The following is a 25,563-nucleotide window of genomic DNA, read 5'->3' on the forward strand; positions in this document are numbered from 1 at the left end:
CCAGACTTATATGGAGAACTCAACAGCTAGCCTAACCATTGCTTTATAAAATGGGATAATCACTTACTTGCCTTTATTGGCTAACAGTAACCCCAGAGTAACCCACCAACTGTGTGAAAAAGAACCAGGTGGCAAAGCAGGTCATGGGGTCTTGTCAATGATATACAGGAATTTTGCTAGCAAGGATAAGGTGGTGATTATCCCTTTTTGTATAAGGCAATTGTCAGGCTACACCTAGAGTGCTGCACACAGTCTGGAGACCACATTTTAGGAAGGATGTAGAGTTGATAGAATGAGTGAAGAAACGGACAGCAAGGCTGGTGAGGAGAACAAAGGGATGCTCTTATCAAGAAAGGATTAAGTTCTGAAAATTGCAGTTTATGGAGACTAGGCACATTTGAGGTAATCTGATTGAGGTGTATAAGGCCTTGGGGACATATTCCAAAATTGAGGAAAGAGAGTTTAGAATAGATATGTGGAAATTTTCCTTTAGCTGTGGGTAGTCAATTGGTGGAACAAACTGCCATCTGTCACTGTGGAAGTTGATAGATTGAATAAATTCTAGGAAGAACTGGACAACGTTTTGGTGCAAATAGATGGGATTTTTTTTTTTTTTTTTTTTTTTGCTGATGCTGTATAAACTTGCTTTCTTGCATCATATGCCTCTGCTAATATCATTGACAGAACCTCATGAGCCATTTCAGAAGCCTGTGCACAATGTGCAGAGGATTTCATGTCAGACAGTATCATTTTTATTCACGACCACCTTGAGTTTGATGAACGGCCTCCGTAGCCGAGTGGGCAGGAGCGGGAGTGCAGTAGCACACGCTCTTTGAGTAGACCAGGGTTCAAGCCCCTGACTGCTGAATACGGTCGATCTGCCAACCCGCACTGGACCAGCGTGGCAGATTATGGTCCATTTCCCTCAGCATAAAAAGTTGAGGAGGCTTCCATCCTGCAGTGGGTTGATAATGGCTGCACTTTACTTTTTTTTTTTTGAGTTTGATACCACCTGATTGGTATTTAACATAACATAAACACTTTACTTTTTTTTTTTTTTTTAGTTTGATACCACCTAATTGGTATTTAACATAAACAAGCACTATCACTGAGAAAACAGTTTAAATAGAACAGATTTAATTAAAAAATGCACTTTAATAAACTGGAACAGTTAAAATCGGAACAAAATAAAAGTAATAAATCACAATAGCTTTCTTCACAAAATTCCTTCAGTAAATCACAATGTCCTTCTTCAGTTGTGACCATTATTGCAAAAGTACAAAATGCCATGTGCGTGTTATGGTGGTCGCGCGAGTGAAAACCGTGTGCTACAGGTGCAAGCAACAATTAGCTGTTGGAAGGGTAGAGGCTTGCAGTTGTAGCTGCAATGCTTGGTAATGTTGTGAATGTCAACATTTGTCAACTAGGAGGATGGCTGCCTCAGTGATGGGTGAATGCGACCTCCTCTGCTCTGGTTAAAGGAATCGCCCCAACATGACATGTGGAGTGATTCCACCCACACGCGGTGATGGTTAGTGGCAAGATTGGTCAATAATCTTGACATTTCAGTGTCGGTCGATTTTTTGCTGGGTAGACCAAAAGTGCTCAGCAATTGCCAAGTGCTCCATGTCTGCAGAATGGATAGCTTTCTCTTGCTCAGAGACCTGATTATTGAGTCTTCTGCCAGGTTCCCCAAGATAGCAGCCAATGCAGTCACGGCGGGAAATACAATACACTAAGCTACTCCGCAGGAGAGGAGAAATTGATGTCTTAACTTTCGAAATGAGCGATTGCAATCTTCTGCCCAGAAGTTGCAAGCACTTTATTCTGTGAGCCTGCAAGAACCTAGAAAGTTGTTGTGAGCAGTTCAGTTAGTAGGGGATAAAGGTGGTCGAGACGGGGTGATCACTGCATGTGGTCCTGGGGTTGGCAATGCAGTCAGAAGCCTGTAGGTCAAACCTATCTAGGGAACTGGTAGGGTAGCTGCTCTTTGCCAGATCTGCCTTTACATTAACAATCTCAGTGCGCCTCTCATTCACAGAACTGGAGTGGGTCCAATTAGTAGGACTTGCTCGGGTTAGTAGGGCTTGCGCCGTGCCGAGAAGTTGACTGTGTGCATGTGCTGACTGGTAGTTGGTGAATTGGCCAGCATACATCGGCTTGCAATAGACTTGATGTCTTTAAGCACGTGCCCTTATGGCAAACAAGGGCATCCAAGAAAGGAAGGACATTGTCCGACTCCAGTTCAATGGTGAATTGAATGAAGGGCAACAGAGAGTTGAGGTGACGCAAAAGTCGGTCTCCCTAGGAATGATCACAGACACCTCATCTATAGCAATACCAAAAGGCTATGGGATATGGCAAACCCACAAACTTGTGATTTTCCAGTTCTTCCATTGCAATGTTTGCCGGGACTGAAGAAATGGGTGCACCCATAGCTGTACCATAAATTTGCCTGTAAATGGATTCACTGTACATAACGACACAACCAGTCAGGCTGCAGTTAGAGAAGATCTGCTGCTCAGGGTCATGTGACACAGAAGCCTATGATAGGTTCCTGGCTAGAAGCCCTTTGGTCACACACACACCCAACCCAAGCATTATTGAGATGAAAATAGCACAGTTCGCATTGCTGGAACAATATAAGTTACACTAGTATTTAGTTGCATTCATTAAAATACCTACTATCTTCCACCTTTCTACCCATCTGTCTGTCCACACGTAACAACTCAGCTCGACTCCCATGGACAGAGTTTTATGAAATTTTTTATTTGGGTCTGTTAAAAATATTTGTTGAGCCATCACATAGTTCATTAAAATTGAATCAATAGGGGAATTAGGCTTCCCGCCACTAAAATTTTGAGTTATTGCTATAAATGAATGAAGGTTTGACTGTTACTGCACAAGGAAATGTCAGATTGACACTAAATTTTCAGCATAAGTTCTGTTAGTCCCTGGAATGGTTATATGATCAATTCTAATCTGATAACCCTCTCCCCCAGGTCATCCCATACAGAGATCTATATTAGTTTAGGATGTTCAAGCAAGTTTTATATGTTCAAGTTATAGATGGAACAGGACCAGGGTATGTCTATCAGGAGCAAAGGCTGATGACATTGTAGGGAAAATATATTTTAAGGGAACAAAGGATGATATTGTTGTACACATTGGCACTAACGATATTAAGAGTTGGAGACCAGCAGAATTACTTAACAAGTACAAGACAATGCTAAAAAAAGCCGTGCGTTAGGGTTGAATTGAAAAGTGTCTGCAATTCTGCCCAGACATGATAGGAGGGAGTATATGATGAGAGCCTTGTCGATCAATTCGGCCCTGGAGAGATTTGTGCAAGGCTCAAGGGTTAGAATTTTTCTCAGCTTGGCTTGTGCTTGTTAACAGGAGAGACTGCTTCTACAGGAATGGGATACACTTAAATAGAAAGGGTGCAATAATATTTGCTGATGCTATCGAGGCAGAGTTAGGTGGGTCAGAAAACTGCTAGCTTGGGGGGATACACGGATTAATAGATTAACAGTAACCGCTGGCAGAGGTAAAAGTGATTCTTGCATTACTTTTATTGAAATGCAATTGGGCAGCAGCCTGGAAAGCAAGGCAATGGGAATTTCCAGGATGGCTGGGAGTCATAGGGGAACAATTAAATACATGGGCTATGTTAGGGTAACTAAGAGTAGAAACAGGTGCATGTATACTTGCACCTGTAAAATCTAAGTGGGAAGCATTCAAGGAATTAATCGTGGAAGCTACTAAAATTTTCATACCTATTAAGAAATATTGTTCGAGGTTAAGGCCTAAATGGTTATCAAATGAACTAATGAGACTCGTGACAGAGAAGAAACATGCATGGGATGCATATAAATTATGAAGCGATTCAGAAGCCTATGGCAGATATGAGCTAGTCTGTAATGAGGTCACAAAGGCAGTTAGGCAGGAGAAGGCAGATTACGAGAAATCCTTGACAAAATATGCTAAGAAAAACAGCAAGGATTTCTTTACATTTATAAACTCTGAAAGGAAGGGAATAAATCTGATTGGTCCGCTTGATATCAATGGTTCGACTCATGATCCTGCTCAGATAGCAAACAAACTGAATGAGTATTTTGCATCTACATTCACACATGAGGAGTTGTTAAGGTATGAAAATGGCAGAAGGTTATCCAATTGTAGCAGGGAGCTTAATTATTTTGTAATAACTGAGAGCAAAGTGGAGGAGAAATTGTTGAAGGTAAACATAAGAAAAGCACGTGGGGTGGATGGGATCTATCCAGTTATATTAAAGGAGAAGGCAAAGAACTAAGTAAACCCTTACCATAATTATGAGAGCATCCTTGGACTCAGGTTAGGTCTCCACAGAATGGAGATGTGCAAATGTATCCCCAATTCGCAAAAGGGGATCGAAGGGTGACACGAGTAATTACAGACCAGTTAGTTAAACTTCTGTTCCAGTTAAAATAATGGAGTCACTGCTTAAAGATGCATTGCAGGATCATCTAGCCAAGACTGCAGCAATAATTCAGATACAGCATGGGTTTGTTAAGGGAAAGTCTTGTCTGACAAATTTGATAAGATATTATGATGTGGTTACAAAGGAACTGGATGCAAAAAATAATTTTGATATCATATATTTGGATTTCAGGAAAGCTTTAGACACTGTTGCACATGGCAGACTATTGTACAAATTGGAGCAGAATGGTATTAAGGGTAAGTTGCTACAATGGATAAAAGGATGGTTGAGGGGGAGAAGACAGGGGGTGGTAATCAATGGGCGCTGCTCTTCGTGGACTAATGTTATTCATGGAGTCCCGCAAGGTTCGGTGTTGGGTCCACTGTTGTTTTGTATATTTATCAATGATATTGATGAAGGTATATCAGGCTTATTGTCGAAGTTTGCAAAATACAAAGGTTGGCAGGATTGTTAATGACAGTAATGGCAGTGTGCTACTACAACAGGATCTAGCTAATTTGGGCAGATGGGCTAAGAAGTGGCAACTGAAGTTTAACCTTGACAAATGCAAAGTGCTGCATATGGGTAGAAGTAATCCCAGAGAAACATACCAACTCTGTGGTACTACACTTAAGGTGGTAGAAAATGAAAAAGAACTTGGTAGTAATTGTGTAGTCAGATATGAAGTTTTCTGAGCAATAAAGACAGGCTGCCAGGGCAGGTCATGGGGTTTTGTCAATGATATATAGGAATTTTGCTAGCAGGGAAAAGTAGGTGATTGTCCCTCTGTATAAGGCAATGGTTACGCCATGCCTTGAGTACTGCATACATGTCTGGAGGCCTCATTTTAGGAAGGATGTAGATTTACTTGATCGTGTACAGAGAAAGGCAACAAGATTGGTGAAGGGAATGAAGGGATCCTCTTACCAAGAGAGGCTTAAGTTCTGCAAATTGCAGTGGCTGGATACTAGGCACCTGCGCAGTGATCTGACTGAGGTGTATAAGGCCATGAATGGGTTGAGCATGCTGAATTCTGATGGGAACCTTCTACTTGTTCAGATTAACCTAAGGGGGTATAAATTCAAATTAAGGAAAGACAGATGTAGAATAGATGTGCGGAAATTTGCCTTTAGTCAGCAGGTGATTAATTGCTGGAACAAACTTCCGTCTGTCGTTGTGGAAGTTGATAGGTTAAATAAATTTAAAAAGGAACTGGACAGGCATTTGTAGGGAATGGTGTGATTTTTTTTTTTTTTTGCCGATGCTGCATAAGCTCATACACATGCTTTCTTGCATCACATGCCACTACTACTACTATTACTACTACTATTACTTGCATGTACACCAATCCTAGGAGTATAGTTAATAAGCTCGATCAGCTTGAAGTGCTAGTCAAGACATCAAAGGCAGATATTGTTGGGATATCAGAGACATGGTGTCACACAGCCATAAGAAGTGCAGAACTGGAATTTTTGGAGTACAATGTGTACAAAAAGGATAGACAGCACAGGAGGGGTTATGCTGTTAGTTAAGAAACACATAATATCTAAGGAAGTGCATCCAATTGATGTTGGTGGACAATGCAATGTTGAGTCTGTTTGGTGTGACATAAGCACTAATAATGGAAAAATGAGAGAAGGTGTGTAGGTTATAAGCCTAATGAATCAGATGAGTATAATGAGCAATTGTGCAGAGAAATAGTGGGCCAGTAAATTAGTGTCTTATAATGGGAGATTTTAAATTCTCGGATATTGACTGGAATTTGTGGGTTGGTGATTCACACACTAGTAAGGCTTTCGAGGATTTATTGGATAATTTTTTTTTACAGCAACATATTCGGGAGGCAACTAGAGGAAGTAACTCTCTTGATCTGATTATCAGTAGTGATTGTTCATGCATCAAGAATCTGCAGATAAAGGAACTACTAGGTCACAGTTATCACAGTGTGAAGTGGGATTTACTCAAAGAAGTAACTACCATCAAGGATAAAGGGAAGGGTTTTTGCTTTCGTAAAGGTGGCTGCGGAGGTCTGAGACAGTATTTAAATTCAATACGGTGGAACCAACTGATGATGTTACCAACAGCAAATTCAAAATGGGAAGCATTCAAAGAACTTATCTTGGAAGCAACTAGGCTTTACATACCAATTAAGAAATATTGTTCAGTGTTTACTCCTAAATGGATGTCAGTTGAACTAAGGAGACATATGGCAGAGAAGAAAAATGCATGGGATACATATAAATTAACATGTGACACAGAAGCCTATGATAGATATAAGCTGATCTCTAACCAAGTTACAAAGGATGTTAGGTAAGCAAAAGCGGATTACGAGAAATCTTTGGCAACGGATGCAAAAAAAAATAGCAAAGTGTTCTTTACTTATGTAAACTATAGAAGGAAGGGGGTGAATTAGATTGTCACTTGATATCGATGGTTCAGCTGTTGATGATCCTGCTCAGGTAGCTAACAAATTAAATGGATATTTTGCATCAACATTCAGACATGAGGAGATATTCAGCGAGAGGAATGCAGAGGTGTTTTCAACTCTGGCAGTAAGCTAGATAATCTTGTAATTACTGATTAGCATTAGTAGAGGCATTTGATGCAAGAAAGCAAGCTTATGCAGTATCAGCCAAAAAAATAAAAAAATAAATTTAAAATAACCACTTCCACCTCACCCCTCTGTTCGTTCGAAATGCCTGTCCAGCTGAGCCTTAAACTTATTTAGGCTATCAGCTACCACGACAAGGGATGGAAGTCTGTTCCACCAACCAACCACCCGCTGGCTAAAGGCAATTTCCTCACGTCTATCCTACATCTGTCTTTCCTCAATTTGAATTTATGCCCTCTCAGGTGATTATTCTGAGCAAGAGGAAGTATCCCATCATCATTGAGCATGCTCAAACCATTCAAGGCCTTATACACCTCTATCAGATCACCTCGCTGGTGCCTAGGCTCCAGACACTGTAATTTGCAAAACTTAAGCCTTTCTTCGTAAGAGCACCCCTTTGTTGCTTTCAGTAATCTTGTTGCCCTTCTCTGTACTCGTACCAGCATGTCTACATCCTTCTTGAAATGAGGCCTCCAGACCTATATACAGTACCCTAGGTGTAGCCTGACCATTGTCTTATACAAGGGAATAATCACCTTCTTCTCCCTGCTAGAAAAATTCCTATATATCATCGACAATACACCATGAGCTACTCTTGCAACCCATCTGCACTGCTCAGAAAACTTCATATCTGCCTGCACAACCACACCCAGGTCCCTTTCATTCTCTACCACTGTCAGTGTAGTACCACAGAGTTGATATGTTGCTCTGGGGTTGCTGTTTCCCGTATGTAGTACTTTACATTTATCAATGTTAAACTTCATTTGCCACCTCCCAGCCCATCTGCTCAACCTTTCCAGATCCTGTTGCAGTAGCATAGTGTCAGTGGTGTCCTTGACAACCCTGCCAACCTTCGTATCATCTGCAAACTTGGACATTAAGCTTGATATACCATCATCAATATCGTTTATAAATACAGAAAACAATAATGGACCCAATACTGAATCCTGAGGGACTCCACTAATAACATTAGTCCACAATGAGCAGTGTCCATTGATTACCACTCTCTGTCTTGTCCCCCTCAACCACCCCTTTATCCCTAACAGCAATTTGCCTCCAATGCCACACTGCTCCAATTTGTGCAACAGTCTTCCATGTGCAACAGTATCAAAAGCCTTTCTAAGATCCAAGTATATAATATCAGAGTTATTCCCTGCATCCAGCTCTTTTGTGACTGCATCATAGTATCCAATCAAATTGGTCAGGCAAGACTTCCCCTTAACAAAACCATGCTGTGTATGAGCTATAACTGAAGTCTTGTCTAGACGATTCTACAGTGCTACTTTAACCAGTGCCTCCATTAATTGTCCGGGAACAGAAGTTAAACTAACAGGTCTATAATTACTTGTGTCGCCCTTTGATCCTCCTTTGTGAATTGGGGTCACATTTGCACATCTCCAGTCCATGGGTACTTCCCCTGAGTCCAAGGAAGCTCTCATAATTATGGCTAAGGGTTTGCTTACTTCCTTTGTTGCCTCCTTTAATATAACTGGATAGATCACATCCACCCCAGGTGCCTTTCTTGTATTTATCTTCAACAATTTCGCCTCCACTTTACTCTCAGTTATTACAAGATTCTCTAGCTTACTGCCAGTAAGCTAGATCTAGTAAAGTGGAGGAGACATTGTTGAAGATAAATGCAAGAAAGGCACCTGGGGTGGATGGGATCTATCCAGTTATATTAAAGGAGGCAATAAAGAATTAAGCAAACCCTTAGCCATAATTATTGACTCAGGGGAGGTGCCCATAGACTGGAGATCTGCAAATTTTACCCCAATTCACAAAGGAAGGTGAAAGGCTGACACAAGTAATTATAGACCTCTGAGTTTAACTTCTGTTCTAGGAAATTTAATGGAGGGACTGGTTAAAGAAACACTGCAGGATCATCTAGACAAGACTTCAGTTATAGCTCAAACACAGCATGGGTTTGTTAAGGGAAAGTCTTGCTTGACCAATTTGATTGGAAACTATGATGCGGTCACAAAAGAACTGGATGCAGGGAATAACTTTGATATTATATATTTGGATCTCAGAAAGGCTTTTGATACTGTTGCACATGGAAGACTGCTGCACAAATTGGAGCAGTATGGCATTGGAGGCAAATTGTTGCTATGGATAAATGGATGGTTGACTGGCAGGAGACAGAGAGTGGTAATCAATGAACAATGCTCTTTATGGACTAATGTTATTAGTGGAGTCCCTCAGGGTTCAGTGTTGGGTACATTGTTGTTTTCTGTATTTATAAATAATATTGATGATGGTGTATATCAGGCTTAATGTCCAGGTTGGCAGATGATACGAAGGTTGGCAGGGTTGTTAATGACACTAATGACAGTACACTGCTGCAACAGGATCTAGAAAAGTTGAGCAGATGTGCTGAGAGGTGGTAAATGAAGTTTAACATTCACAAATGTAAATTACTACTTATGGGAAGCAGTAATCCCAGAGTAATGTATCAACTTTGTCGTGCTACACTGACAGTGGTAGAGAATGAAAAGGACCTGGGAGTAATTCTGCAGGTAGATATGAAGTTTTCTGAGCAGTACAGACGGTCTGCAAGAGTAGCTCATGGTGTCTTTTCCCTGATATACAGGAATTTTTCTAGGCAATGGTCAGGCCACACCTTGATGTATACAGGTCTGGAGGCCTCATTTTAAGAATGATGTAGAGCTGTTGCAACGAGTACAGAGAAGGACAAAAATATTAGTGAATGGAACAAAGGGTTGCTCTTACAAATAAAGGCTTAAGTTTGCAAATTGCAGTGTCTGGAGACTAGGCACCTGCAAGGTGATGTGATTAAGCTGTATAAAGCCTTTAATGGTTTGAGCATGCTCAGTGCTGATGGGATTCTTCCTCTTGCTCAGAATAATCACCTGAGAGGGCATAAATTCAAATTGAGGAAAGACTGTTGTAGGTTAGATGTGCAGAAGTTTGCCTGTAGCCAGCATGTGGTTGATTGCTTTAACAAACTTCCATCTGTCGTAGAAGTTGATAGCTTAAAGAGATTCAAGGCAGAACTTGACGAACATTTGGAGTAAGTGGATGGGTGAAATAAGGGTGGTTTTTTTTCGGCTGATGCTATATAAGCTTGCTTTCTTGCATCATGTGCCTTTGCTAATGTTAATGCTATACTGCAGACGGAAAAGTTGGATCGACACCAAATATTTTGTGTATGTTTCTGTATTGTTGTAGTAGTAGTAGTAGTAGTGGCATGTGATGCAAGAAAGCAAGTGTATGAGCTTATGCAGCATCAGCCAAAAAAAAAAAAAAAAATCACAGCATTCCCTCCAAATGCCTTTCCAGTTCCTCCTTAAATTTATTCAACCTATCAACTTCCACAATGACAAATGGAAGTTTGTTCCAGCAATTAACCACCCGCTGGCTAAAGGGAAATTTCTGCACAATCATTCTACATCCTTCGTTCTAAATTTGAATTTATGCCCCCTTAGGTTCATAATCTGAACAAGTGGAAGGATCCCATCAGAATTCAGCGTGCTCAACTGATTCAAGGCCTTATACACCTCAATCAGATCACCGTGCAGGTGCCTAGTCTCCAGCCCCTGCAATTTGCAGAACTTAAGCCTCTCTTGGTAAGAGGATCTCTTCATTCCCCTCACCAATCTTGTTGCCCTTCTCTGTACATGCTCAATCAAATCTAGATCCTACCTAAAATGATGCCTCCAGACCTGTATACAGTATTCAAGGCATGGCGTGACGAATGCCTTATATAGATGGAGAGTCGCCTCCTTTTCCCTGCTAGCAAAATTCCTACATATCATTGACAAAACCCCATGACCTGCCCTGGCAGCCTGTCTGCATTGTTCAGAAAACTTCATATCTGACTGCACAATTACTACCAGGTTTCTTTCATTTTCTACCACCTTAAGTTTAGTACCACACAGTTGGTACATTTCTCTGGGAATGCTTCTGTCCATATACACTACTTTGCATTTGTCAAGGTTAAACTTCAGTTGCCACTTCTCAGCTCATCTTCCCAAATTTTATAGATCCTGTTGCAGAAGCACACTTCCATTACTGTCATTAACAACCCTGCCAACCTTTCTATCATCTGCAAACAATGGCACTAAGCCTGATATACCTTCATCAATATCATTGATAAATATACAAAACAGCAGTGGGCCCACCACTGAACCTTGTGTAACTCCACTTATAACATTAGTCCACGAAGAGCAGCATCCATTGATTACCACTCTCTGTCTACTCCCACTTAACCATCCTTTTAGCCATTGTAACAACTTACCCTTAATACCATGCTGCTCCGATTTGTACAGTAGTCTTCCAATGCGCACAGTGTCAAAAGCTTTCCTGAAATCCAAATATATGATATCAAAATTATTTTTTGCATCCAGTTCCTTTGTAACCACATCATAATATCCTATCAAATTTGTCAGACAAGACTTTCCCTTAACAAACCCATGCTGTGTCTGAATTATTGCTGCAGTCTTGTCTAGATGATCCTGCAATGCATCTTTAACCAGTGACTCCATTATTTTACCCGGAACAGAAGTTAAATTATCTGGTCCGTAATTACTCATGTTACCCTTCGATCTCCCTTTGTGAATTGGGGATACATTTGCACATCTCCAGGCCGTCGGAACCTCCCTGATTCCAAGGATGCTCTCATAATTGTGGCTAAGGGTTTGCTTAGTTGCTTTGCCTTCTCCTTTAATATAACTGGATAGATCCCATTCACCCCACGTGCTTTTCTTATGTTTACCTTCAACAATTTCTCCTCCACTTTGCTCTCAGTTATTACAAAATAATTAAGTAACCTACTACAATTTTATCACCTTCTGCCATTTTCAAACCTTAATAATTCCTCATGTGTGAATGTAGATGTAAAATACTCATTCAGTTTGTTTGGTATCTGAGCAGGATTCTCAAATTATCAGTTGAATCATCGATGTCAATTGGACCAATCAGATTCATCCCCTTCCTCTTAGAATTTATATAACGAAAGAAATCCTTGCTGATTTTCTTAGCATCTTTTGCCAAGGATTTCTCGTAATCTTCCTTCACCTGCCTAACCTCCTTTGTGATCTGATTACCGACTAGCTTATATCTGCCATAGGCTTCTGAGTTGCTTGATAATTTATATGCATCCTTTGCATTTTCTTCTGTTACGAGTCTCATTAGTTCCTTTGATAACCATTTAGGCCTAAACCTTGAACAATATTTCTTAATAGGTATGAAACTTTTAGTAGCAATCATGATTAATTCTTTCAATGCTTTCCACTTAGAATTTACTTTGATAACATCGTCAGTTGATCCCACTGTACAGAATTTAAAAACTTTCTGAGACCATTGTACTCGTCTTTACGGAAGCAAAAACCTTTCCTTTACCCCTGATGGTAATTAAATCTTTAAGTAAATCCCACATCAGTACATTGTGATCACTGCTACCTAGTGGTTCCTTTATCTGTAAATTCTTAATACACGAATGATCACTGCTGATAACCAGATCAAGTGTATTACTCTCTCTGGTTGCCTCTCGAACATGCTGCTGCAGAAAACAATCATCCGATAAATCCACAGAAGTCTGACTAGTGTGTGAGTGACCAATCCACAATTTCCAATCAATATCTGGGAAGTTAAAATCCCCCATTATAAGACATTCCGATTTACTAGCCCACTCTATTTTTCTGTACAATTGTTTGTTGTACTCATTTGAGTCATTATGCCTATAACACACTCCTGCCCCTATTTTTGCTTTCGCAGTGCTTATGTCATACCAAATTGACTCAACAGTGCTGTGTTCATCTATATCAACTGGGTGCACTACTTTTGATTTTATGTTTTTCTTAATTAACAACATAAAACCTCCTCCCTTTCTATCCTGTCTATCCTTTCTGTACATATTGTACTCCCCAAATTCCAGTTCTGCATTCCTTATATCTGTGTGACACCACATCTCTGCTATCCCAACAATATCCACCTTTGATATCTTGGCCAAAACTTCAAATTCATCAAATTTATTTACTATACTTCTAGCATTGGTTTACATGCTCCTATTCCTAGTTACCCTAACACATCCCATATACCCACCTATTTCATGATAATTGCCATCTATCCCTGAAACCCCCAACACCACTTGCTCCAGGTCGCTACTTATTCTAATAGAAGTTGTGCAAGAATCGTCTTCACCTCTGCCTGCGGCTACTGTTAAACTATTAGTCCTTGTATCTCCCCAAGCCAGCAGTTTTCCAACCCACCTAACACTGCATTGATAGCATCAGCAAATATTCTTGCACCCTTTCTATTTAAGTGTATCCCATCCCTGTAGAAGCACTCTCCTGTTAACAAGTACAGACTAGGCTGAAAAAAATTCTACCCCTTGAGCTTTTCACAATCTTTCCAAGGCCGAATTGATCGACAGGTCTCTCATCATATACCCCCTTCTCTCGTGTCTGGGCAGAATTGCACACTTTCAAATTCAATCCTAATTCCCGGCTTTTTTCAGCAGTGGCCTGTACTTGTTAAGTAATTCTGCCGGTCTCCTACTCTTAATATCATTAGTTCCAACGTGTACAACTATATCACCTTTTGTGCCCTTAAAAGATGATATCCGCTCTACAATGTCATCAACCTTTGCCCCTGGTCCTGTTCCACCTATCCTTTTTACAAAGCATGTTCCCCATTTCCCTGACAATAGAGTCACCAACAACTACTAGTTCCTGTGGGACTAGCGCATTCTGCCTTGGGGGTTGCTGCTGTTTTGCGTGATGACCAAGTGCAAGCTCTGGCATTGATGTGGGCAGCTTAGAGGTTGATGGGCGCCTCAATTTAGATCCTTCGAGCTCTCATATAGGCCCATAACTATGCTGAGTTGTTGCCTGATTTCCTTACACTCCTTACATCACGCACACACAAAGACATCCCCCATGGCAATATCATGTTCCGTTCCAGAGAGTTCGGCAAACATTTCACAAGTTGCACATTTTTTTAGGCTGTAATGCGTTGGAGAATTGCCCCCCCCCTCAGTTCTCCCCTGAGTCACAGCACTCCTGCCACTTTGTGCCCATTGCTTTGCTGCTCTAGTTTGGGCATGATATTTTAAACTAATAAGATCAATAAATTAAATTAATTTAATATTCAATACTATGCTATTTAATAGAAACAGTAAAGGTATTACGCTATATAATTATATGTTAGAGCTACCTAGTTACCTCAATTAAAAATTTGAATTCCCTGCCACTATGTACAAAAACAATGGCTGCTAGATTCGAACAAAATAACGGTTTTACGTATATTAAGTAGTAATCCACAAAAACGCTTTATCTAAATTAAAATAAAAATAACCAGCATAACTATAACTATAAGACTATGTATAAAGTACAATTTAAAATAACAATTATGTAAATAAAAAGGCAAACACATCGCTTTTTCGGAGCCTGTAATTCATTTTATTGGTCCCTTGAAGACTTTTAAAACCAGTTGGAATTCCATGTACTCCTGGTCCCTCTCCCCACACATATAAATAAATGTATGTTTAATAATGTTAAATAAATGCAAGAAGTAAAAAGTTGGATACAAACTAAATTTTCATCAATTTTTATTAGTTGCAGTGGAGACTTTAGGTTCAATTTATATTTCAGAGCTCCCTCCCATAGAAATATTTTGATAAATCTGTGAGAACAGCATCTCTGATAATCTTCTGGATTTATGTAGAATATTCTTCTGGACTTTTGTACCAAATCGTTTGTATCACTAGTTAACCCATGTCCACTGTGTCCCACTCCCCCACAAAATACACATTTCTCACTTCAGAACCACCCATCACATTGTGGGGTTTCCTAAGCCTTTCTTCATTACCATAGATGTTTATAATCCCTTGAGGTGTGTTATTTGATAATTCCAGTTTCTGTTTCTTAGAACTGGCCAATTAGTTTCCAGTGGTGTGCCTTGATCAAAGTCACTTCCCTCTCTCTGTTTTTTTGTATGTAGTCCTCATTAAATAATAATGAAAGTCATTAATCAATTACAGATTTCTGGTATTCAACATGTTAGAATGAACTCTGACCTTTATATTTTGAATAATTCAATATAACAATAATTCATCAAAAAGAAAGAAAAATATAATTAATATAACATATCCTGTTATTGAAAATCCCAGTAGTTTTATCTGTTTCAGATCCACCCTGTATATTGATATAAATTTCTTCATATTAAATATACTACTATATTTTTTTTCATTAGAGATATAGCTGCAAGAAATGTTTTGGTGTCTGCTCAGGACTGTGTAAAGTTAGGAGATTTTGGTTTATCCCGTTGGGTAGAGGACCAATCTTATTATAAAGCCTCCAAAGGCAAGTTGCCCATCAAATGGATGGCTCCAGAATCAATTAACTTTCGAAGATTTACTACTGCAAGTGATGCCTGGATGTTTGGTAAGTTAATAAAATTTGAATTTTGCAAATTTCATGCTGCTTCTTATTACCCTGGTTGTAATAAGAGGTATCAAAAAAGCCTTACTCCCTTCATGTAATCAGGGAATCTAATTCCAAGAGTTGTGTTACACTCTCTGTATTTGAGGAATATTTCAGAGAAAATTTGGTTCCTAGGTTAAAAGAATATTGCCAGACAAAAAATTTTGCTTTCAAAATCTTATCGATTCTTGATAATGCTCCTGGTGATTCTCCACATCTGGATGATTTTTATCCAAACATTCAGTCTACATTCCACCAAATACACCCTCACTGCTGCAGTCAACAGACCGGGGGGGGGGGGGGGGGGGGGGTCATAGTCCGGGGCGATTTTTGGGTGCCTATAACCCCCTCCCCCATGATTTTTTGTAAAGAAGGATTTCTGCAAAAATGGGAATTCATAATAATAATAATAAGCTGAAATTTACCAGTGAAATTACATTATTAAGATTTTTAATAGAAATACACACATTTTGAGATGTTTATCTTACCAAGATTTTGAGGAGATGTTTATTGCATCTACTTGTTATTTATCACATTGAAATAACAATTTAAAAATTGCAAATATATAGATTAAAGAATTTTATTTATTTTATAAATGCAGCTTGTCAATTCTGGGACACAAATTACTTACAACATAACTTAATTTGCTATCAGTATCTATCAGTTTGTTCTATCACTTTACATCTAATTGATACTAAACTAGAAAATCCAAGTTAACAAAGATAAATCACGGAAGAAAACCCACTAGAGAGGAGAGTTCACTTATAATAAAATTGGATATGTTTATCAACCAAGATGAAAAGCATGACTAATGCTGAGGACTGACTGCATGGAAATACACAATGTGAAAATAGAATGTGTCTTAGAATTTTTATTTTAGAAATTTAATGTCTTGTATCTTAACAGTGACTTGCTCCATATAGCTATACAAAATGAGGCTGAATAGTTGCACACACTAAGTAAAAAAAAAACCTGTTCCATATATCTTTTCATTTGCTTACTCATTGGATTGACTATTTCAGTTCAGTGTAATCAAGGATGGATAGAATGAGGAAAATAATTGTTGAACTAGTGAAGACTGCATGACCCTTGCAAATTTGTCTTGCCCCTCTTCCCTCTGTGTTATTACATTACTTGAGAACCACTGCTGTAAGGTATATTACTAGTAAAACACCTTTGCCCTGACAATTGCTGCTACAGATAAGGAAAATGAAATCACAGAGAATTTTGAAAAAAATTGCACTATTTATGATGCCACTAAGAACATCACAGAAGCATGGGAGGAGATAAAGGCAGTAAATTTGAATGTTTAAAAAAATTGTAACCGCATTACTGAAAAGTTCTAAGTGTTTCAAAAAGAATGCAAGAAAAGAAGCCACCAACAGAATTGTCAAGTTAGTTCAGTGTCTCAAATTTAAAGTCAATGTCAAAGACATCAATAAACACCTAGACTCTCACAATGAAGAACTAACGATTGAAGATTTAATAGAATTGGAAGCTCAGTAGGTTGTGAGGACGAGCCAGATGTGAGGAATCCAAATGTTTGGCAACAAAGCAAATGGCTGAATCCTCTCCATTGATCAGTGCCATTTTAGCATTGCAGGAGAAGCAACAATCTGACTTCTCGAGATTTCTCAAAGTTGACAGGGCAATTCAAAATGAGCTTTCCTGCTACAAAAGTATCTGAGGAGAAAAAGAAGTCTTTCGTACAGACCTCTAGATAAATTCATGAGAAAGATTGGACGACCTCTTCAACTTGCATTTTCTCTGACCTCAACTTCATCACCACATTGTTGGCACCATACTTCTGTGGGCCTTCTTCTTTATCTATTTTAGAGCTAGAAGATGAATATGAAATTGACAATGCAATAGCTCTCTCTTCAACCTCATCCTCTTCCTCCAGTTAATATCAAAGTCATATATATTACCCCCCCCCACACACACACACTGGAAATAAGTATGAGTACATACTTATTTCCTTATATTTTGTTTTTTAAATAATATTCTAATGCATAATTGTAATATATTATGCGGAACTCTGCGTAAGTCAGATTTTTTTTTTTTTTTTTTTATGAAGACCTCAAACACAAGAGATATTAGAACCTATGTTAGCGATCGACCAAATAATCTTTGTAAATTTGAAAATACATTATTCCCATTTTATCTCTGCACTCCTCTAAACATGGTGTTACACTTATCTCCACCAAATGTAATACATTTCTTATCCAGGCCACTTTTACACAAGGTCTCATAAACATAGCCAGAAATAGTAGCTGCAGTATCATCTGATTTGCTGTTTAATTCTATTTGCTTTATCTTTCAGCCACCAGTTTTCCAGTCAAAATGATGCACAAGTATAGGGAAAATTTTCAGAAATCCATGATTAGTGGCATCAGTGGAAATTCACAAAAACTGTACATTCTGCAGGAAACTCCAAAAAAAACTACATTCTGAATGGTGGATTGCTAAGACAGAGTTAATTATGACTTCAATCTTTGTTTTTGCACAAGATAACCTCCTAGCAATATCTGAATCAGAGCATATCGACTTTAATAATTCTACTCTACAAGACATTGACTTATAGCTGTGGTGATGTGCCACTGTATTATTATTATTATTATTTTTTTTTTTATGAAGACCCCAAACACGAGAGGTATTAGAACTTGTAGTACTTAGTACCAGGCTTGGGTTGGAGGTTGAGAAGACATTTGTTGACATCAGACTTGAACTTCTGTAAATTGTGATTTTCAGGAAAGATATACACAGGAAGGTTGTTCCAGATTTTAAGTAAATCGGAATTACACATTTCCCTAAAGGCTTATGCAGCACTCACAACTATGCTTGCTGAATTTGATTGAAGCAAAAAAAGAAATATTCAACAAACATGTAAATATGATTATTTATTCAGTTTTTTTTTTTTTTTTTATCTCATGCGTAGTAAATTACAAAAGTGCACAATTTCAAAATTATAAAATTACAAAAAAAGGAAGGGGACAGGCATAGCAAGTTTTACCTTTCTAGCATTATTGCCAGAATCAATGTCTCCAGCTGATAGGTACGCCGCTACAGAGGTTGAGGGCTGTGGAAATTTAGAAGGGTTTTTTTTCAGCACATCACAAAATTTCTCTGCTGCTGCAGAATCTGCACTGGCGACTTCACTGCATACTTTAACATTGTGGAAACCAGTGTGATGCTTGTACCTACACCTAGTAGCATGTTGAGTATCCTTTAGCCTTCAAAACAGCCTGAATTCGTCTAGGAATGGATTGAACAAGATGCTGAAAACATTGTGCAGGAATGGATTACCATGCAGCCATGAGTGTATCACGCTGTTCCTTGAGATTCCATGGAGGTGTAGGCCTGCAGCAAACAGCCCTTTCCAGCTCATCCCAAAGATGTTCAATAGGATTGTGATCTGGAGACTGAGCGAGCCACTGCAGCAAAGAAAAGTCATTGTCATGTTCCTGGAACTATTCCACAGCGATTCTGACTTTTTTCACTGGTGCATTATCCTGCTGGAAGTTTGTTGCTTGTTATTTGGTTTTTAGGAGCATTAGCAACTAAGGCCATATTGCTCTGGGGATATGCGGTGGTCCTTCTGGAAGTAACCATCTGACTGGGAATAAACTGTCAACAAGAACGGATGCACTTGGTCAGCAGTGATGTTTAGGTACGTTGTGGCATTCAGATGTGAATCTATGGGTATCAATGAACCCAACGTGTGCCAAGAAAACATTCCCCATACCATAACACTTCCCTCGCCACCTTGCTCAATGGTCGTCAGGCATGGAAGGTCCATGGATTCATGTTGTTTTTGCCAAATTCTGAGCCTTCCAGCAACATGATGCACCAGGAACTTTGACTCGTCAGACCAAGCAACTGTTTTCCAATCTTCGATAGTCCAGTGCTCGTGTTGTTGTGCACACAGGAGGCATGCTCTCTCTTGTTCTTCATTGATAACAAAGGTATGTGATGTGGCCATTGGCTGTTCTAGCCCATTTGCGACAGAGTGTGACTGGTGGTCCGTTGTGATATTTTGTTCTGCACACCAAGGTTGTATTCTGATGTGATGTGCAACACTGTGGCCCGTCTGTTTGCTTGCACAATTCTAGCCATCTTCCTTTGACCTCTCTCATCAACAAGCAACTTTCTTCCACAGGAGTGCCGTTGCAAGGATGTTTTCAGTTCGTTGCACCATTCATGATACACCCTTGAAACTGTGGTGCCTGAAAAGTTCAGGAGAACTGCTGTTTCAGAGAAGCTTTTTCCAAGCATATCTTGCACGTACTACCATCCCACGTTCGAAGTCTGTTAGATCACTCCTTTTCTCCATTCTTGCTAAATTTTGTACACTTAACTGATACTGGAAAGGTTGTCCTGCTGCACTTATATCCACAACTGTGGTCATGTGACTTGCAACATTGTGGGACAAGCCATTTGTGTGCCCCCTGCTGTGCACACAAGCCATTTGTGTGCACAGCAGGGGGCGTACCTAATAAAGTGGCAACACAGTGTTTAAAACCACCCGTTGCTTACCACAAACTTGACTTGGGGGGGGGGGGGGTTGCCATACTTATCCTTAATATCTTCATAAATACTTGGGGGCACTTGCTTTTGAATATGATTTTCTATCCTTATTATTAATAGTTTTTCCATCTTGTATATAGCACCTGAATACTGTTTTATGATCACTGTTGATCCTTTAACATGCTCTTTTACACGTGCACTGGCCTTTAAAATAGTATTCGCTGTTGAAGCAGTGAGACTTAATTCCCATGCAATAGATGACAAACTTTGTCCTACTTCTTAATCATTTTCATCTTCTTTCTAAATCAATTTTGTTTGGTTTCCTAGCACTGCCACCTCTTCCACTTTCTGTTGGTAACTTTCCATTCATCATTGTAATAAGTAAATAGGAATGAAGAGAAGATTCTGAAAATTGATTTATATTTCTCATATGATTGAAGATTTCAGTGAAGAGGAAATATATTTCAACCTAATAACATAAAAACCCGCACAATTCTAGTTACCGGAATTATCGCAAATACAATAAGATCGAGTTTGCTACCCATTTATAATTAGCTGCACTAAACAGAAAAGTCCAATAAACCGGTAAGTGCAAATTGTTTTTTTTTTTTTTATTTATTTGTTTTATGGACATGACTTGTAGAAATTTTATTTAGAAATATATCAACAAAGCCATTCAAAATTAATCTCTATAATGGAACATATGATAACGATGAAAGGGTCACGCTCCGTTATAAAAATGACCTTTTAGAGAGATAAATATTGTTGTTATACAGTGAAAATTTCAACTTCAAAAGTCTTGGAACAAATTACAAAAAAACAATGTGTTATTGGGTTCACATTGTGATGTTTTCACAATATCCCCATTTAATCCTATGGGATATAAAATACGTTTCCATTATTTTTTTTTTTAAGTTAAATTTACACCAGCCAGCAAAAACATACGTGGCTTTTGTGGATTTATTGGATGATTGATTTCTACAGCAGCATGTTCGGGAGGTAACTAGAGGGAGTATTACTCTTGATCTGATTATCAGTAGAGATTCTTCATGCATCAAGAATCTGCAGATAAAGGAACCACTAGGTGGCAGTGATCACAGTGTGCCGAACTGGGATTTACTCAAAGAGGTAACTACCATCAAGGGTAAAGGGAAGGGTTTTTGCTTTCGTAAAGGTGACTACGGTGGTCTGAGACAATATTTAAATTCTATATGGTGTAACCAACTGATGATGTTACCAACAGCAAATTCAAAATGGGAAGCATTCAAATAATTAATTTTGGAAGCTACTAGGCTTTTCATAGCAACAAAGAAATATTGCTCAAGATTTAGGCCTAATTATATGTCAGATGAACTAATTAGACATGTGACAGAGAAGAAAAATGCATGGGATACATATAAATTAACATGTGACACAGAAAACTATGCTGGTTTGTAACCAAGTTACAAACGCGGTTAGACAGGTGAAGGTAGATTATGAGAAATCTTTGGCAAAGGATGCAAAGAAAAATAGCAAAGAGTTTTTTTTTATTTATGTTAACTCTAGAAGGAAGGGGATGAATCAGATTGGTCCACTTGATATCGATGGTTCAACTGTTGATGATCCTGTTCAGGTAGCTAACAAACTAAATGAATATTTTGCATCAACATTCACACATCAGCAGTTATTCAGGAAGGGGAATGCCAGAGGTGTATTCAACTCTGGCAGTAAGCTAGATAACCTTGTAATAACTGAGAGTAAAGTGGAGGAGAAATTGTTGAAGATAAACACAAGAAAGGCACCTGGGGTGGATGGGATTTATCCAGTTATATTAAAGGAGGCAGCAAAGGAAGTAAGGAAACCCTTAGCCATAATTATGAGAGCTTCCTTGGACTCAGGGGAGGTACCCATGGACTGGAGATGTGTAAATGTGACCCCAATCCACAAGGGAGGATCCAAGGGGGTGACACAAGTAATTACAGACCTGTCAGTTTAACTTCTGTTCCAGGGAAATTAATGGAGGCACTGGTTAAAGGAGCATTGCAGGATCATCTAGACAAGACTTCAGTTATAGTTCGGACACAGCATGGGTTTGGTAAGGGGAAGTCTTGTCTGACTAATTTGATTGGTTACTATGATGTCGTCACAAAGGATCTGGATACAAAGAACAACTTTGATATCATGTATTTGGATCTTAGAAAAGCCTTTGATACTGTTCCACATGGATGACTGCTGCACAAATTGGAGCAGTGTGGCATTGGAGGCAAATTGCTGCTATGAATAAAGGGATGGTTGAGTGGGAGAAGACAGAGTGGTAATCAGTGGACAGTGCTCTTCGTGGACTAATGTTATTAGTGGAGTCCCTCAGGGTTCAGTGTTGGGTCCATTGTTGTTTTCTGTATTTATAAATGATATTGATGATGGTATGTCAGGCTTAATGTCCAGGTTTGCAGACAATACGAAGGTTGGCAGGGTTGTCAAGGACACTACTGACACTATGCTGCTGCAACAGGATTTGGAAAGGTTGAGCAGATGGGCTTCGAGGTGGCAAATGAAGTTTAACATTGACAAATGTAAAGTACTACATATGAGATGCAGTAACCCCAGAGTAACGTATCAACTCTGTGGTACCACACTGACATATTGTATAGCGTGTTTGTGTCTAACGGCACCATGGATTTCCCCCATCTCTGCATTGCTTTCATTGTGGGTGTAAAAGTTCACTGTAAAGGCCAGTGATTTAAAAGTGTATGTATATTGTATGAGTGTAGTGTTGTGTATCGTTGTTCTTCTGGCCATTTAGCCGCTAGACCCCTGCTGGGGCCCAGTGCATCCACACTATATCTCATGGAGGCAGACCAGGTACACTAGTACATCAGCCAGTAGTACGGCAATAATGCAGAGCGAAACGAAACGCAAAAAAAAAAAAAAAAAAAAAACTGTCTGATGTTTTTATTTTAAATATCATATTTATTTTAATTATCAGATATATATATATATATATATATAAAATAAAATAAAAGTTCTCGCTCGGTGGGGGGTTAAGAAAATTGAGTAGAAAGGCCAAATGAGTTTAGTGTGAATGCTATTAAATTTTACGTTATGTGGGGTATACATTAGCATATCAGGTAAAGTGCGGGGAGAGACAGAAGGCTGGGGGAAAAGAAAGAAATATGGGGAAGATAGAAAAGGCAACCCCAGATAATCAGTGGGCCAGGCCCATGCCCCATCAGTCGAAGAGATGAGTGGCAAGGAAGTGAGGGGACGGAAAATACCGTCCCCCCTGCCGGGGGAGACGGGAAAAGATAGGACCATGCAGTGGTGAATGGTTTTAGAGCCAAGATGGCTAGCAGCAAGCTGCAGTTGGTCTTCAATGGTATTGGTGTTCCCATTTGGGATATCACTCATGGGGCCAGGTCCCGTCCAGTTTACTCAAGTCAGTTCTCGTCATTTATTAAGGAGGTTCAGTTGTTATTCATGGTTGTCATGTGTAGGGTTCAGTTGTGCTCCACTGCAGCGAGCACTCGTCTTTTTGCAATGAGCTCTTGGGCGTAGCAGGAGAAAGCCAGATACTCTTGTTTTGTGTCCAGTATGTTGTGCTCCTGTCCTCTTGGACAGTATAGAATCTTTGTTATTAGGATGTTTCGGAGGTCGTTATAAAGCTGGCAATCATACATTAGATGCTGCCAGCTCTCCAGACTGCTGCAAACACAGGTAGGGTCCACTTCAATTCCAAAAGGCTAAGTTTGGCAATGATGGTGCCGTGTCCGGAGAGAAGGTATGCCACATGGAGTTCAGGTGAGAACTCCATGTGGCATCGGCAGGGTTTCCAAGTTCCCAACCATGTTGGGAACTTGGGAACCCTGCCGACGTCAGGTATAAACTCAGGTATACCACACTGACAGTGGTAGAGAATGAAAAGGACCTGCGAGTAATTGTGTAGGCAGATATGAAGTTTTCTGAGCAGTGCAGATGGTTTGCAAGTGTAGCTCATGGTGTCTTGTCAATGATATACAGGAATTTTTCTAGCAGGGATAAGGAGGTGATTATGCCCTTGTATAAGGCAATGTATACAGGTCTGGAGGGCTCATTTTAAGAAGGATGTAGAGCTGTTGGAACGAGTACAGAGAAGGGCAACAAGACTAGTGAATGGAACAAAGGGTTTCTCTTATGAAGAAAGGCTTAAGTTTTTCAAATTACACTGTCTGGGGACTAGGCACCTGCGAGTTGATCTGATTCAGGTGTAAAGCCTTTAATGGTTTTAGCATGCTCAGTGCTGATGGGATTCTTCCTCTTACTCAGAATAATCGCCTGAGAGGGCATAAATTCAAATTTAGGAAAGACGGTTGTAGGATAGATGTGCGAAGTTTGCCTTTAGCCAGCGGGTGGTTGATTGCTGGAACAAACTTCCATCTGTTGTTGTAGAAGTTGGCTTAAATAGATTCAAGGCAGAACTTGACAAACATTTGGAGCGAGTGGATGGGTGAAATAAGGTTTCTTTTTTTTTTTTTTTTTTGGCTGATGGGACTAGCGCATTCTGCCTTGGGGTCTGATGCTGTGTTGCGTGATGACCAAGTGCAAGCTCTGGCATTGGTGCGGGCAGCTGAGAGCTTGATGGGCCCCTCACTTTAAATCCTTCGAGGGCATCCGCCCTGTCCTTCAAACTCTCATATAGGCCCATAACAACGCTGAGTTGTCGCCTGATTTCCTTACACTCCTTGCATCGCGTGCGCACACAAAGACATCCCCGATGGCAGTATCGTGTCCCGTATTCAACTGCTCCACAAACATCAAGCAAGTAGTGCATTTTAAAAGGCTGTGTTTCAGAGGGCAACTGCCCCCCCCCCCCCCTCAGTTCTCTCCTGAGCCACAGCACTCCCATTAGTTTGAGCCTTTTTCTTTGCTGCTCTGGTCTGTGTCATGATTTCAATTTAATTTCAATAAAATTTCAATTTCAGTACAAAATTAAAACCCTAAACTTGTATCCCAACACAGTTATAATGCTGTATTTATATTTCAGTATTGAGTGTCATCTACGGAATCCCTTTATATAACTTCTATATCAAGTTAAGTATTAATTATTTATTTTTACTAATTATTTATGTTACGTAACCTAAGTCGTTATAAGTATAGTTAAAAGTACAATTTAATTAACAATGAAGTTCAACAAAATTAATAGATTTTACTGATTAATTGACAATATTATGTACTATACTATACTATATTAAGCTTATGCTGTCTAGTTCGAGATATTTTGTATCGTGTAACAATGGCGGCAAATTATGAACTGTAAACACGTGGATTTGATACCCTTACCGATACTAAGTAATGCCTACAAAATCTCTATCTAAGTTACTTTAAACTAAGTACCATAAATAGGAATATAAAGCTACTCTAGAAAATAAGTTAATATGCCAATTCAATCTAATAAAACAGAAAATAAATCAGAAAAAACTTCTCTGTTCCAGGAGCGGCAAAAAGCTACGTCCGCACAGGCTACCCTTGTTCTCAAACTCTCTGAGTGATACTCTTTTACA

At 39.4% G+C, this 25,563-nt stretch overlaps 1 protein-coding gene across 1 annotated transcript in view; it reads left to right on the plus strand.

The window, feature by feature from the left end:
• The window catches only part of LOC150081130 (focal adhesion kinase 1-like), a 1,307,299-nt gene that overhangs the window by 776,026 nt on the left and 505,710 nt on the right, over nucleotides 1-25,563 (plus strand). The window contains exon 19 of the mRNA XM_090380936.1: nucleotides 15,291-15,481. Within this exon, the coding sequence (XP_090237062.1) occupies nucleotides 15,291-15,481 (191 nt within the window). The remainder of the gene's footprint in view (nucleotides 1-15,290; nucleotides 15,482-25,563) is intronic.

This window comes from Mastigoproctus giganteus, chromosome 9 (assembly GCF_048544385.1).
Source record: "Mastigoproctus giganteus isolate SK-2022 chromosome 9, ASM4854438v1, whole genome shotgun sequence".
NCBI classification, from domain to species: Eukaryota; Metazoa; Arthropoda; class Arachnida; order Uropygi; family Thelyphonidae; genus Mastigoproctus; species Mastigoproctus giganteus.